At 41.1% G+C, this 16201-nt stretch overlaps 1 protein-coding gene across 1 annotated transcript in view; it reads right to left on the minus strand.

The window, feature by feature from the left end:
- SLAIN2 (SLAIN motif family, member 2) overlaps positions 1-16201 on the minus strand; it is a 124118-nt gene that overhangs the window by 77481 nt on the left and 30436 nt on the right. The window contains exon 3 of the mRNA XM_011973064.1: positions 306-400. Coding sequence (XP_011828454.1) covers positions 306-400 — 95 coding nt within the window. The remainder of the gene's footprint in view (positions 1-305; positions 401-16201) is intronic.

The following is a 16201-nucleotide window of genomic DNA, read 5'->3' on the forward strand; positions in this document are numbered from 1 at the left end:
GGGCCTATGGGGCGGGGCCGGTGTTCGAGGGGCGGGGATTAGGCCGGAAGGGGCGTGTCGGCGGATGTGGGACGAGGCCAGGCTGGTTAGGGAGGGTTCCTGCAGGCCGGGAGGCGAGAAGAAGGCTCGCTGCTGGCGGGACTGAGGTGGCTAACACGGACCTCGATCAGCCCCGCCTGTTGGCCTGGGCGTGTGGGGTGTTCTCCACCCCTTACACGGAGTGTGGGACCCGCGGGCCAGTCTCGCGCTTGTTCCGGGCTAGACCTCGAGTGGGCGCTCAGCCCGGCGGTGGAGAGACAGTTTACTTTGTTCGGCAAATATTTAATCGATGCCGACTTTTAATTGGAGATTGTCTCGGCTGGCGGGATCGTCTGAGACTGCCTGTGTCCTGTTTCTTCCCCTGAAAATAAACCCCAGTTTCAGACAGTTAAAAGAGGTCTAAGGTCAAAATAATAATCATAATTGCTTGAGTGCTTCCTACTGGCCAGACACTGTGCTAAGCAGTTTTAAAGGCATTATCTCATCCGTTAGAACATAGTTTTCCCGGCTTAAAGTTTGCAGCACACAGGGGCGGAAGCGAGGGATAGTAAACCGCTTCTCTACCCCCTTTCTCCGTTTATTGACTCACATTCTGCTCTTTGGATCATTTTCTTCGGAAAAAGTTCCTCATAGTGTGTCTTGATTTTTTTAAAAGTTGTGTGTTAAAAGTACTTAAACACGCTGACAGATAGTGAAGAATGCAGAAAATTGTATGAATGTGAAGTCCGCCTTTAGAATGTGGCAGCAAACCCAAACAAAACTTAAATGCTTTGTTTTGATCACATTCATTGGTCTTCAGATGTCAATTGTGAACTGGTTTGGCTTGTGTTTGCAGCTTTTCTTCAGTTGCCGCCTCCACCCTTACTTTAATAACAATAATCCAGTCCTGTTACACCTGAGTGTGGACTCATTGCCATGACTGGCTTGCTTCTATCCTTTAGCTTTTCTAGTACCATATTCTCCGCCTGCCATATCTGATTCCCTTTCTTAAATCCCACACTCACTCATTCAGGAAACCTCTTCCTGACAATTCCACAAAGATCTAATTATTCTGCGTATTCTAGCACTACCTGATCAATAGTTCTCAATAGGTGTTTGCACTTTTTAAAAAACTGAATTTTTTTCTAAGAATTATTTTTCGTTTGTTTTTGTCTGTTTACTTGCTTTAAGGAGACGTTCATTTTTGCTTACCATGTCTAGTACACTGACACAGTGGACACTCAATACTTGGTGTGTTGTAAGTTAAGTAGACTGTAAGTTCTCCTTAAAACCAGGTAGCTATTTATTCGTAGCAAAAAACGTGTTAAAAGTTTGCTGGCTAACTATAAGTCGAGTATTTTTCTAGCTATACAGACCTAGTCAAAGGATGTGATTGTTTGCTAACATAATTGTCAAGTAATATATATTATCTGTGTAATGCTCATTTAAATATCATTGCTCTTTCTGACCAGTCTGAACTTATTGCCAGAGGGTTAAAAATCATGACTTACTTCACGTATAGCAGTTTTCACTTGCATTCAGTGCTTTGTAAAATAGATTCCAACTAGTCAGTTTCTGTAAGGAGAACCGTTCAAATATACTCCTTGAATAGTTCACCGGACATTATGAAGTTAGCACTAATGTTTGTGGGGCAGGAAAAGCTTGTTGTAGTGTGGAACAATGAATTAAGAATCAGAAAGCCTGATGTCGGGTTCTAGCGGTAGCATAAATGCGCTTGACCTTGATCGCTGCTCTCTAATCTCTGGTCCTTAATTTACTTTAGAATGCATGAGTTGGAGAATCTCCAGTATCTCCAGTATCTGTTCCACGATCAAAAAGTAAAGGATTCTGATGAGTTCTCATGGTTGCAAAACATAAGAGTAAATGTACTTAGATATATAGAGAAGTTCGTAGTGGATAGATATACTTGGATTTTTAAATTCTGTTGCCTTACTCAATATCTTACCTTTTTCATTCAATAAATATTGAGTATCCACTATGTGGCAGGCACCAATCTAGGTATTTGGATGTTTAATAGGCCTCTTAAGTATAAGACAACGTTCAGTTCATACACACACATACACACTGCACAACATACACCCTTAAATCTGCTTGTCCTGTAGTTATCATCATTCCAATAAATGACAGCTCGTTTCTTCTAAATGCTCAGACCAAAAACCTTAGGATAATCCCTACTCCTCACTTTCTTTCACCCACCAAATCCAATCTTTAAGCAGGTCATGCTGGCTCTACATTCAAAATATGTCTAATTGCCTCCCAGCACCTCCACTGCTATGACTCTAATTCAAGTTGCCATCTTCTCTTGTCTAGATTACAGTGGTACTCTTTTAATGAGCCATTCCACTTTGCTTCTTTACAGTCTCTTGTGTACATGGCAACCAGATGATCCTTTGTGTTAAATCTCATCAGGTTACTCTCCTGCTCAGAATCCTCGGAAGCAACTGGCTTCCCAATGTACTTCAAAGTCTTTTCCTTGGCCTATAAGGCTCTGGATACTCGGCAACTTCTGCAAGTATCTCATTAACACCCTTCCCCCATCACTCTGCCACACTGGCCTTCCTGATTTTCTTCAAACAAGCCAAGCATATTTCTACTTTAGGAACTTTGCACTTACTTTTCTATCTGTCTAGGATCTAGTCTTCCTTCACGTTGTCACGTGACTGACTCCCTCACTTCATTCAGGTCTCTGCCCAAATAGCACCTAAAATCACTATCCTCATTATGATGATTCTCCATAAAATAGCGTCCGTATCATTCCCCATCCTCTTAATCCTGTTTCATTTTTTCTCAGACACATCTTTCTTTCCCTTTCTTTCTCTCGTTCTTTTCCTTCCTTCCTTTCTTTTCTTTCTTTCTTTTTTTCTTCACTGCCTGTCTCTCCCCAGTAGAATGTGAACTTCATGAGAACAGAGTTCACTGTTATATCTCTAGTGCCTAAAACACTGCCTACAACAATGCCTAGTACATGGTAAGTGCTCAATACATGTTTTTTAAATGAGAGAGAGAATGGATTTAGGCTAAGTGAAGCCTCCTAAAAGAGAATTTTAGATAAATATGGTTATATCTCAAATCATTGAAGTGGAAATTTGTAATTGTTTTGAATGGTTGACTTTTAAAATTACATTTTCTCCTTCCAAAAGAGCAACATGTCATACTATATATGTCATCCTTAAAACTAGGTCACTCTCCACCTCCTGAGAGCCAACAGCCTTTAAGAATTGCTGAGAAGAGAGTTTTAAGTTCTCACTGAGAAGCATAAGGACAAGAATATTTCCTTTCTATCCTTAACCTTGCCAGGATCTTCCTCTTTCAGGTTAGCTATGATACCCTGTCTTCTCTGGTGACTCAGAAGTGTTAGAGAATGTTTTTTATTTTTAATTTTTAATTTTTTTTTTTGAGACGGAGTCTTGCTCTGTCACCCAGGCTGGAGTGCAGTGGCGCCCTCTCGGCTCACTGCAAGCTCCACCTCCCGGGCTCACGCCATTCTTTTGCCTCAGTCTCCCGAGTAGCTGAGTAGTAGGCGCCAGCCACGACGCCCAGCTAATTTTTTATATTTTTAGTAGAGACGGGGTTTCACCTGTGTTAGCCAGGATGGTCTCGATCTCCTGACCTCGTGATCCACCCGCCTTGGCCTCCCAAAGTGCTGCGATTACAGGCATGAGCCACCGTGCCCGGCTAAGCATGTTTTTTTAAAGTCACTCTAAAAGTGACTTTTATATAGCTACAAGGAGCAGAGTTAGTAGGTGTCTGAAGTATGCATCCCAGTTAACCCAACTAGCTTTTTAGGTGTTGTGTTTTGTAAGCTTGGATTGTTGCTGGAAGAAGGATTTGTTTTTTTTCTGAGCAGGTGTGACCTGTTTTCATAACTTGCTCCTACATGCAGGTTAGCTCTTAGTGAAACTCCTGACAAAGTGGAAAATATTACAAACCACTAAAAGTATTTAGAATGAAAAAGTATTACTCAATGGCTTAAAGATATTTAGCCATCCTAAAATCCTAAATCAAGAGGTGTGTGTGTGTGTGTGTCTATATAAGCACATGCTAAAAAGTAGTAGAAATTGCTAGACACAGAAATATTTGCATTTCCTTAGAAAATGCTCAGATTCTTTGACAAAACCTTTGCTATCCAATCCATCCATTTTTTAACATAACAAATCATTTCACTAAACAGTCCATCCATTTAATCTTCATAGGTACACATGGTCAGTTATTTTCTACTTGCCCTCTTTAATCTGTTCCTCACCAGCATCCCTCCTCCAGATGTGCCTCCCTTTGGTCAATCAAGAGGCCTCTTCTTCACTGTCTTGGTACAATGCAATTTTACAAAGGAGTTCTAGGAACCTTAAAGGTTAGGTATATAAGAAATTTTGAATTGAACGCTTGGTGGCAAAATGAAGGGGGGCTTTTTTAGGGAGATTCTCTGTCTAGAGGGTGGTCCCCTATCACACTGTTGGGGGCGTATATTATATAGATGTAGAGGTGGGTAAGTCTGTGATCAGAGCAGACGGTGAACAGATTCTTGAACTGTCAAGAAGCTGCCGTCTTATCCAAAATGAAACAATACCTTGTCTTCCACCCTTTTTCAGTGGCAGCGGATGGGAAGATAAACTCTTAAATAACATGTATTATTTCTTTTTTTCTTTAAGTAGTATATCAGTAGGACAGTGAAGTTGGAAGAGTGGAATATGAACCACTTCTGAATGTGTTTGATGTTCTAGAGAAACTACTATTCAAAGATGGAAGAAAATTTGGAATAATCCAAATATCCAAGTCAATTAGATAAGCCTCAATAATCTGCCCTAGGATTTAAAATACATTATTCTGAGTATTGACCTAGAGATGTGGTGGAGAGAGTAGATTATACATAGAGATTTGTATCAAGCAAAAGGAAATTAAGCTGCCACTGAGATACTTACATAATTAGCCTTCTAGGAAGTTGTAGAGAATTCCATTTCTGAGTCTTTGGGAAACTCCTGGAGTATTACCCCGACTGACATCATCAACTGTTCAGTTTGCCCAAGTATGTCTACAAAGTTACTTTCTATTCACCATCCTTCTTATGTAGACAGTTATATGTGCCCTGGAAATTTAATTCTATAAATATCCAGGTCTCCAAATTGGCCCAATAATAATAGCAGCTGATAGTTATTAACCACTTTTATGACAAGTGATAATTCATTTAAAACTCACATTAATCTTTGGAGGTAGCTGCTATTCTCATCATCATCTGCATTTTACAAATGAAGAAACTGAGATATAGAGAGGTTAAACAATTTCCAGTACCATAACCAGGAAGTAGTGGAGCTGAATTAGACCCAGCTGTTCTGACTTCAGAATTGCACTTTGGCCCATGAGCATGATGAGTTCTCCACTCTTTTACTTAAAAGGGTATTGATACCTAGTCAACTACCATCTGGGGTGGGGATTGAGGGATAATGTTGAGAACTTAAGGGTCATTGCCTTTGCGATACCAACAACACAATCTTCCTCTAACAGCAGGTTTGCCAGATTTGATGTCTCAGCAACTCTGGAACCCAGCATTGAAGCAATCAGTTCTTTAGAGAGGGAGGTAGTTCGGCTGGGCACTGTGGCTCACACCTGTAATTCTAGCAGTTTGGAAGGCCAAGGCAGGTGGATCATCTGAGGTCAGGAGTTCAAGACCAGCCTGGCCAACATGGCAAAACCCTGTCTCTACTAAAAATACAATAGCTGGGCGTGGTGGCGGGTGCCTTGTAATCCCAGGTACTTGGGAGGCTGAGGCAGGAGAATCGCTTGAACCCGGGGGGTGGAGGTTGCAGTGAGCCAAGATTGTGTCACTTCACTCCAGCCTGGGCATAAGAGCAAAACTCCATCTAGGGAAAGAAAAAAAAAAAAGAGAGAGAGAGAGAGGGAGGTAGTTCCTGGATCTCTTGCTCAAAATTTGCCTGTATACTTGGGCAGTAGTCCAGGTACTGGAGAGATAGGTAGGAATGGCTGAAGACCCATCAGTCAGCAGTTTGCTGAAATAAAACTTCAGCATCTGAGCTTCTTATTGCAAAAGTTAGTGAACCAGCCTAGCCTGTAGGAGTTTTATGGGGGCAGAAGTAGTCTTTTACCCAGGGCAGTAATAACACCAAAATAAACAAAGCAAGAAGATCTGAGAGTCAGAATTTAGCGGCAAGAGTCCTGGGCCTATACAACAGAGAAGAAAAATTCGAACGGGTCCTGATATAAGGAAGACTAGAAGCAGACATGAAAAGCCAAAGTATAGAGCCTGGGAAACAGATGAGAGCCAGGTGTACTGGGTTCAACGCTAGATAACAGGGTGATTCCTTGTGAATGCCAAAACAAAGTAGTTGCAGGCAGCTGCAACCTTTGTTTCCATGCCCTTTGCAAAGGGCATGTGGAAGAAACAGTTGCATTTAAGGGTTAGAGATTCTGTGACTTGGCAGGGTTGTGAGTTTCCAGCATTGAGACAAATTGGTAACCAGATCTGCTGGACTAGAGCCCAAACTGCAAAGCTCCCTAATGCAGAAGAGTCCATCGTTGTGTAAACAGATTCTATCTTCCCAGAGCTCCTGGAAACCAGATAGCCTTCATCTCACATCTTCACTCTATTCTAGAAAAATGAGGGTAAGGTGTTGGGCAGGGCAGAGTAGAGATGAATAGTTGGGTATGGCACAGGTGGCTCCCTGTTATCAGTGGGTGTGGTTTACCTCACATAGGGCACCTACACGTGAAGCAATGGCCAACAGAACTGCTTTGTCTGTTGGCATGGCTGTCTTACTGTAGGACTGCATTATTGGAGGACTGGTTTCCTCTTCCCTACCAGGAGAATCCTCCCAAGTTCTTTGAGCTTTTTCTACTGCCTATTTTTGCAGCCCAGGTCAGTTGATCAGGAGGTGTGGCCTTGTATTTTAGTTCACGTTGAGTCAGATGCAGCTATCAGCTAGCAGCTCTGCTTACTATTTGAATATTGGACTCAAATCATGATATGGAATCATTTGTAGACAGCTCATGAGCAAATCACCAAAATTCTGCTGTGCAGTGACAGCAGGGCAGATCATGGTGTTAACTGTAATCATCCTGGTAGGGAGAGGGTATTTATATACTATAGGGCAGACAGAGAGTGTGTACTGCTTTCAGAGGTAGGATTGCAGTCTACGTGGGAGGCAATGAATTTCTCCAACCTCTCCAAAAGCAAAGATAAAAGACATGCCTGTCTATCTCTTCACCTCTGATGCATTCAGAGCTACATCATAATGTTGCACAAGGTCCCCTTTAAAAGTAGGTGTAGCCTGTTAGAGTCCAGGCAGGGCATATGAACATAGAACAAATAACTCCTCCTACACTCAGTCGAAAGGCCACAACCTCCACACAGAAGCTGATGTTCTTCCTTAGCACAATAATGCAGTTGCCAGATCTTCCACATGGCTGTAACAATGGGCTTGACTCTGGAGCCTTAGATTTGGGCAAGAATATTTAATCATCCCTTGAAGTGCCACCGGCTAGGATTGTTACCATGAGAGAATATGGGCAGGAGCTATTTAAGAGGATCCAAAATGATGTGCTGGAAGGCTCCAGGCTCATTTTATTGTCAGTCTTATTTAAAGGTGTAAGTTTCTCAAGCAGTGACTAGTTCAGGAAAAAAGAAAAAAAGTAAAGGCATAAGGCTCAAACAATCCTTTAACTGACCTCTAAGCAGGTAATAAATATCACTTCTTTTTTTTTCTTATAGTTTCTTTTTTTTTTTTTTTTTTTAACCTTTTTTACATTCAACTCTTTAGTCCACTTGAGATTTTTTTTCTGGTATGTTATGTGAAACATAAATCACATGGACACTTTTATATGGGGCACTGTCATGTGCAGGATTACAAATACCTGTTGTACTTATTCATTCAGTCATCCATTACCAGTGCAAGGCACATTGTTAGGGACCAGAGATGATAAACATCAAAAAGAATGTGCTCCTTAATCGGTAGCAGCTTATTGTCCATTTAAGGAGATCAGAGGTACATAAATTACTGTATATACAAAGCAGCATGTAAAAAGTACCATGTGAGTGATGTGAACAAGAAAGAATATAAAATATAAGGATTGTTTTTTATTTTTACCTGAGGGCATATTAGGGAACTAGGAGTAGATTCCTTCTGCCTGGAATAAGAGTTTTCCCAGAAGAAGGGTCACTTGAGGTGGACCTACAGGGGTAGGTAGCAATCTTAATCATGACTTGTTGGATATAGTGAACAGAAATCCTCTTGTATCATCTCAATTTAAAAAGGGAGCTATCCACTTATCTTGCTTCTAAGAATCTATTCTAAAAGCAAACTGGCTAAAGTATATAATGACCTATACACATAGCTATTTATTATAGTATTACTTCCAATAGCAAAAGACTGAGAACAACCCAAATATTATCAATATGGGACTAGTTTAAAAACTATGATACATCCACATGATGGAGGACTGTGCATCAATAAAAAGAAAAGGAATGACGATCTCCATGTAGCTCCAGGAAAACTGGTTCAAAATGGTGCTTATGGTATACACCTTTAGCACAAGAAGCAGGAAAGGATATGAAAATGTATACATAAATGCTTATGTTTGTAAAAAGATACAATGGAAAAATAAGCCCAAAATCAATAAAAATGTTAAACAAATGGAGAAGGAGGGAATAGAGTGAAGGGTGTAGAAATAGTGCTATGGAGAAACAAATACATTGGGAAAGGAGGATAGGGAGTGTGGTGGGGGCAGAATTTCAATTTTATTATTTATTTATTTTGAAACAAGGTCTTGCTCTGTCACCCAGGCTGGAGTGCAGTGGTGCAATCTCAGCCCACTGCAATCTCTGCCTCCTGGGCTCAAGCAGTCCTCCCACCTCAGCTTCCAGAGTAGCTGAACCACAGGCACACACCACCGCGCCCAGCTAATTTTTCTATTTTTTGTAGAGATGGAGTCTTGCTGTATTGCACAGTCTGGTCTCAACTCCTGGACTCAGATGATCCACCCGCCTTGGCCTCCCACAGTGCTGGGATTACAGGTGTGGGCCATTGCTCCTGACCGAGATTACAATTTTATTTTATTTTTTTGAGAGAGAGTCTCTCTGTGTCACCCAGGCTGGAGTGCTGTGGTGCAATCTTGGCTCACTGCAACCTCTGCCTCCCTGATTCAAGTGATTCTCCTGCCTCAGCCTCCCAAGCAGCTGAGATTACAGGTGCTCACCACCACGCTCGGGTAATTTTTGTTATTTTCGTCGAGACGGAGTTTCACCATTTTGACCAGGCTGGTCTTCAACTCCTGACCTCAAGTGATCCACCCTCCTTGGCCTCCCAAAGTGCTGGAATTACAGGTGCGACCCACCGTGCCCAGCCGGGATTGCAATTTTAAGTAGGGTGCTCAGGGCAGGCCTCACCTGGAAGATCATGTTTGAACAAAACTCTGAAGAAGGGTGAGGGAGCCAACCAGGCAGGAAACTGCATATGAGCATACCAAGCAGAAGAGCAAGTACAAGGGCCCAGAGGCAATAATGTGCCTGGCATCAAGGAAGAACAAGGTTGGATGACTAAACTTCAATGAATGTCAAAGAGCGTGGTAGAAGATGAAGTCAGAGAGAGGAGGAAAGATTCCTTACAGCTTGTAGTCAGTTGTGAAGACCGACTTTTACTCTGTGTGACATGAGAAGACAAGGCAGGATTTGAGCCGAGGAGTGACAGGACCTGACTTACATTTTGACGGGATCGCTCTCTCTGTTTCTGGCATGTTTGTCATTTGCCCCATTCCCCCTTATTCTATCTCAGAACCTCTGCTTACTCATGTTCTATGTTCTCTAACATCAGCCTACATGTGGCGTTGGGTTTGGTGTTGTAACAACTGGTGACATTTCAGTTCATGTGCCTCCTATGACCTAATCACTCAGTCTCTCAGTTTCTCAATTCCAGATTCTTGGATGACATGATATTAGACTCATGTATTATTAGACTAACTAATATTAGCCCACCATGGTACAGCATGCTGAGGCTGGAGTCAGAAGTGAGCAGAATCCTGTAATATTTCCAAGAGAGAATATGGGCAGAGAGGCAATGGTTAGGACATCAACTTCATCAAGTACTTCAAATATTTTGGATTCTCAATAAATAAATACATGAGTCAATAAATGTAGCATATTTAGTAAACAACTTATAATCCTACCTACTGCTGTAATGCTCAGTAACCACCTCAGAGTAATAGTAATAATAGATGACTTTATACTAAATGATGGCTTTATACTAAAACAGGTTTCTAAAACTATCTGTGGTAAGAACTAGTTTTCTTATTTGTATTTCTAAATATCATTCTCCATAGGAGAATTGAAAACTTGAAAAAAAAATTTATTATTAGATTCAACAGAAGATTGCTATGTCAAATTGTTCTAGGTTTCTAAATGCTTAGTCTCGATTTCTGTACTTATCACACACCAGTAACAGTTCCATACTTTAAATAGCACTGTACTAAAACTCACTTATCTAAATAGTAAATTTTATAATAATGATGGTCGATTAATGGCATTTAATATTCTGAATGAACATATTAAAGAATGTGAAGTTGTTTTGTTGTTTTACTTCTCTGACTTTTCTCATTAGATAAGCTAGTGTCTTGCATGTAGATTCTAAGGGATATTTGTTATTGAAATATTCCTCTAACTTAAGAACATATTTTCTCACATGAAAAACAGTGTGTAATTTGTTCCACTTAGATTTGCTAGTAAATTAACTCTACTGCTAAATATGACTGAAATAGTTTCATTTTCTCTTGGGTTAGAAATGGGAGAAACAAGGAAAAAACAGGGATTATCTTTCTTAAATTTCAGAGACAGACAAAAAAAGCATTAACACTGATTTAGAGGGAAGGAAGCTTCTAAATATTCATCCTTCACTGAGATCTAAAATCCTGGTATTGTAATTGATTTGAGGACCATTTTCTTAATTTACTAAATATTTAAGTGCTTAATTGCTATGCTAAATTTTCTATAAAGTGAGTTAAACTAATTCAAGCCCAGTATTTTATGGCTTCAACAACTTAAGACAAATTGCTTGCCCTTAAGCAGGAAAAACATCAAACAATAGCCTACTTGTCCATTTTCTACAGTATCTCTGTAATGAACAGAAACAGAAAATTAAAAATGAGAGGCCATCAATGAAATTATTTCAAATTCATCATTTGAATACAATAAACAAATCACTAGTTTACCTACAAGCTACCATTCTACAACAATCAGTCAGAGAGAAATTATAGAGTAAGTTTATACCGGTAGCAGTAAGCCTTGGCTAGTGATTCATCTCCTAAGACTATGACTTCATCATTCACAAAATTGTGGCTAACCAGAATTTCAAAAGCATGTATAAATATAATAAAAATATCTGAAATGGTTATTGAGAGTTCCCAGGGTATTCAATCCCCTTAGTTCTGCCTTAGAATTTTTAAAAAGTATCCGTAAGTGTTCCAATTTTTTTATTCATACAGAATCAGAATACTTCAGATTCCCTCAAGCAGGAAAAACGTCAAACAATACCCTACTTTCCCCTTTGCTACAATATTTCTTTAAGAAACAGAAACAGAAAATAAAAAATAAGAGTCCATGAAAAAATTATTTCAAATTCATCATTGACAGCAATTTAAATTATTTTCCTTCATATATATTGTTATGACACATTAATATTGTTTTCAAAATTTCCTTTTAGAGATATCAACATTTTTCTTAAGAAAAACAATCTAATGGTAAACATTTTCTAAAATACAAATTAATAAATATTCCCTGAATTCATTTGTAACAAGTGCTAGACTCATTGCCTTAGCCACTGTAGAAGGTACCACAGCTCCAGAGATGTATCTATGGTGGATATCTACAGTTTTTTCTACTTAGCTCTTCCTCCACACCTGCTTGTTAACAGGGAGACATTTCTCCATGGATCGCTTGCATTTCTGCACATCTTGTGACGTGGGACTGGCTACTCTTGTTCTGCAATATCATTTCAGGGATGTTTACATAGCAAACAGTCTTGGAACAGAGATAATTTATCCCTGTGGAGCAAAGAGCAAATTTGTTTACTATCCAATATAAAGATAAAGGTAATGTGTCCCTTCTGAGCAAAGGTCAGGTACTTACTGACCATTATAAAGATTTGGGTTTCCTAAACTCAGAGTTTCTCACTGGTAACACAGCCCATTGGGTGTATAAGCCCCACCTGGCTTTCTTCATGTCTCCTTGTGCGAACCAGAGCAAATACTGATACTCTGGCTACTATTGCTATGAGTGATACATTGTCCTTTGTCTCTAATGAAGGAAACTTGTGTCTTCTGCCATGACACTGAGGCAGGCTAATTTGATAGCTAGCAAGTAGGGCAAAATCCTTGAGTTCTCTACCTTGCACTAATTCCTGCTTTGAGTTATTTCCTAAGACATATCTATGCTTTTGCCCTTCAGCTTCCTGGGAGAACAGTGTGTCTGCATATTAAAATTTCTCTTGGCCAGGCACTCACATCTGTAACCCCAGCACTTTGGGAGGCCAAGGTGGGCAGATCACTTGAGGTCAGGAGTCCAAGACCAGCCTGGCCAACATGGTGAAATCCCGTCTCTACTAAAAATACAAAAATTAGCTGGGCATGGTGGCACGTGCCTATAGTCTCAGCTACTCAGGAGGCTGAGGCAGAAGAATTACTTGAATCCGGGAGGCAGAGGCTGCAGTGAGCCCAGATGGCGCCACTGCACTCCAGCCTGGGCGACAGAGCAAGACTTCCTCTCAAAAAAAAAAAAAAAAAAAGTCTCTCTTTTATTTAGGCTTAGGTGGTGTTCTATTACTTATAATCAAAACTGCCCTGATATGGCCAACAAAATTTGTTTCTTTCTGAAAATTGGACAATAGGGGGAAATATCTGTGTGATTTTCTAAGTGCTTTCATTTAACAAACATTTGTTGAGCAGCTGCAGCATTCCAGGTATGTTGGATGCTGGAGCTACAATAGTGAACAGCATATGGTTCATAGAATTTCAATTTTTGTAAGGGAAGTTGCATAAACAATATATAAACCAATACATAATAGCTGCAAATTATGAGAAGTGCTATGAAGAAAACAAATGAAGAATGAAGGCAGAGAGTAAAGAGGAAAGCTTCCTTAGATAGAATGAGTGGGGAAGGTGACTTTGAGGGAGTGGCATTTAAACTGAAGTTTGAAGGATGAGAAGGTGAAGGATTGGTACAAATTGAAGAAACAGTGGATGCCAAACTCTTGAGATGGAAAAAGCTTAGGGAATTGTGAAGATTGAGAGAAGAACAAGCATAAGCAAATGTAGTAAGTAAGGGGAAGAATGCCATTTGGTGCTGTAGGGAATTAGGTGGGGACCGGATTATTCAGGGCCTTACAGACCAAGGTGAAGAGTTTGGATTTATTGTGTGTACAATGAGAAGCTGTTGAAGAGTTTTAAGCACTTGAGTGACGACCCAATTTGCAATGAGCTTTGCTTTTGTGTGGAGGATAGATCGGAGGAAAGCAAAAGTGGAAGCAGAGAGGCCCGTTAAAAAGTTGTTGCTTCGTCCAGGAGACAAATGATGGTGGCCAAGAACAGGTGGTGGCAAAGGTGGCAAAGGTGGCAAAGGGAGAGTTCCCTGATTCCCCCTGCAGAATGTGCTACAGGGGTGTGGCTAGCCCATTCGATCTCCACTACTGCTCAAACCCCTGACAAGAGGGGGAGCACAATTGGGCAGGTGCAGGAGTGGGGGCAAGTGCTTTGGGCTCCAGCCCCATGGTAGTGTCTAGGGGTGAGTGCCTGCAGCCTCAGTGTTACAATGCTTTTTTAGCCTTGCCATCTGCAGACAGCTTAAGTGTTAACCAGCTCAACGGACCCTCTGCCTTTTTGCAAGGAGGGGACCAGTGTGACAGCTTTCTGTATCCCAAGCTCTTGACCAATGTCCCAGAAGAATTGGATCACGTATGGGCTTGAAGGATGAATGCAGAGTTTTAGTGAGTGGTGGAGGTGGCTCTCAGTGGCATGGATGGTGAGCTGAAAGGGGAATGGAGTGGGAAGATGATCTTCCCTTAGAATTTTGGCCATCCAGCAGCCAAACTCCTCTCTGACCGCCCCCAGCCAAGCTCCTCTTGGCATTCAGAGGTTCCTTCTCTTCTCTCTTTCTCTGCCATGGCATTCGTCTGGTTGTCTCCTCATCTCCCCATCTCCTCATCTCCTCGTCTGCTTCTGGAGTCTGGGGTTTGGGGTTTCCATGGGTACAGGATAGGGGGGTGTGGCAGGCCAAAAGGCAACTTTCTAGGTGTGAAAGCAAAAATGCCTGTTCCCTTTTAGGGCTGTGGGTCTCCAGATTTGAGGGTGGGGCCTTTGCTGGGGAATTGCTCTCCTCTGCCCAGTATTTCCATGTCTCCTGTCCATATCAGTGGTGATAGAGAAAGTAGATTCCATGCTGAAGAGACTGGGACAGTGGATATGGGTGAGGGGTAGAAAGGAGAGAGGGTGACCATCAGGGAGAGTAGTGGGATGGAGGAGATTTAGGGCTGAAGAAATGAAGAGTGCCATTTGGTGCTTTGTTTAGTTTGATCTTTCTGTGCAAGAGTAGACACCCAGTTGGTCATTGGAGATGGGAGCCTACAGTTAGGTACAAGATTTAAGTTGGAGATATAAATTTGGGGGTTATCAACATATATATGATACATGGTTCCAGAATCTCAATCTCCAGGTTTCTTTCAGTTCACTCTATCAGGTGTGGTGCTCACCCTCTGCAAATCAGGGCATACAGGAACTTCTAAATCTCCTGTAAACCACACACAGGTCACGAAGAACTAGGAGCACCATCTCAGGCTTTCTCTCAGCCAACAGTACCACCACTACTATTTTTTAATTTTTAACTGTGGCAATTCCACGTTGGTAAGTGTCTTACTCCAAGGTGGCCTTCTCACAGATACGCTGACAGAAAGGAGTTTCTGCTGACATAGGGAGTAGGATTCTGGGTTCTCTCAGGATCATATACTTCCATGTTCATGCCTATAAATGGAAATAACATTCCCTTCCCACCCAAGCATAAATGTTTATTCTATTTTTAAGACTGTTTTTCTTTTCTTTTTCTTTTTTTTTTTTTTTTGAGACAGAGTCTTGCACTGTTGCCCTGGCTGGAGTTTAGTGGTGTGAACTTGGCTTACTATGACCTTAACCTCCTGGGGTCAGGCCATCTCCCACCTCAGCCTCCCAAGTAGGTGGTGCCTGCCACTACACCTGGCTAATTTTTGAATTTTTTTGTAGAGATGTGGTTTCACCATGCTGCTCAGGCTAGACTCAAACTCCTAGCCTCAAGCAGTCCACCCACCTTGGCCTCCCAAAATGCTGGGACTATAGGCGTGAGCCACCGTGCCTGGCCAAGACTGCTTTTTAAAATAGCTTTATTGACATATATTATATACTATAATATTCACCCTTTTAAGTGTATAATTAGTTTGAGTAATTATACAAAGTTTTGTAATCAACACAATCACTAAGTTGTAGAATATTTCCGTCATCCCACCAAATTCTTCATGCTCATTTGCAGTTACTCCTTGTTCTTTCTGAAGCCCTAGGCAGCCACTAATCTATTCTTTCCTTCTACAGATTTGCCTTCTCTAGACATTTCATAGAAATAGAATCATACAATATGTGGTCTTTTGTGTCTGGCTCCTTTTACTGAGCATGATTTTGAATTTCATTGAAGTTGTAGCATATATCACCATCTCGTTCCTCTTTTATTGCTGAATTGTATTCCATTGTGTGGATATACCACATTGTGTTTATCCCTTCTCCTGTTGGTGGCCATTTGGGTTGATTCCATGTTTTGGCTATTATGAAGAATGCTGCAAAAATAACATTCTCATTCACCAATCTCACTCAGTTGTTGGAAGAATTACTTAATTTTCATTTTCATTTTATTTTATTTTAGTTTTTTTTGTTGTTGTTGTTTTATTTTATTGAGATGGAGTCTTGCTCTGTTGCCCAAGCTGGAGTGCAGTGGCGCAATCTCGGCTCACTGCAACCTCCGCTTCCCAGGTTCACACCAGTCTTCTGCCTCAGCCTCCTGAGTAGCTGGGACTACAGGTGCCCACCACCACACCCAGCTAATTTTTTTTGTATTTTTAGTAGAGATGGAGTTTCACCATGTTAGCCAGTGCAGTCTTGA

The sequence above is a fragment of the Mandrillus leucophaeus genome, unplaced genomic scaffold (assembly GCF_000951045.1).
Source record: "Mandrillus leucophaeus isolate KB7577 unplaced genomic scaffold, Mleu.le_1.0 Scaffold1337, whole genome shotgun sequence".
Classification (NCBI taxonomy): domain Eukaryota; kingdom Metazoa; phylum Chordata; class Mammalia; order Primates; family Cercopithecidae; genus Mandrillus; species Mandrillus leucophaeus.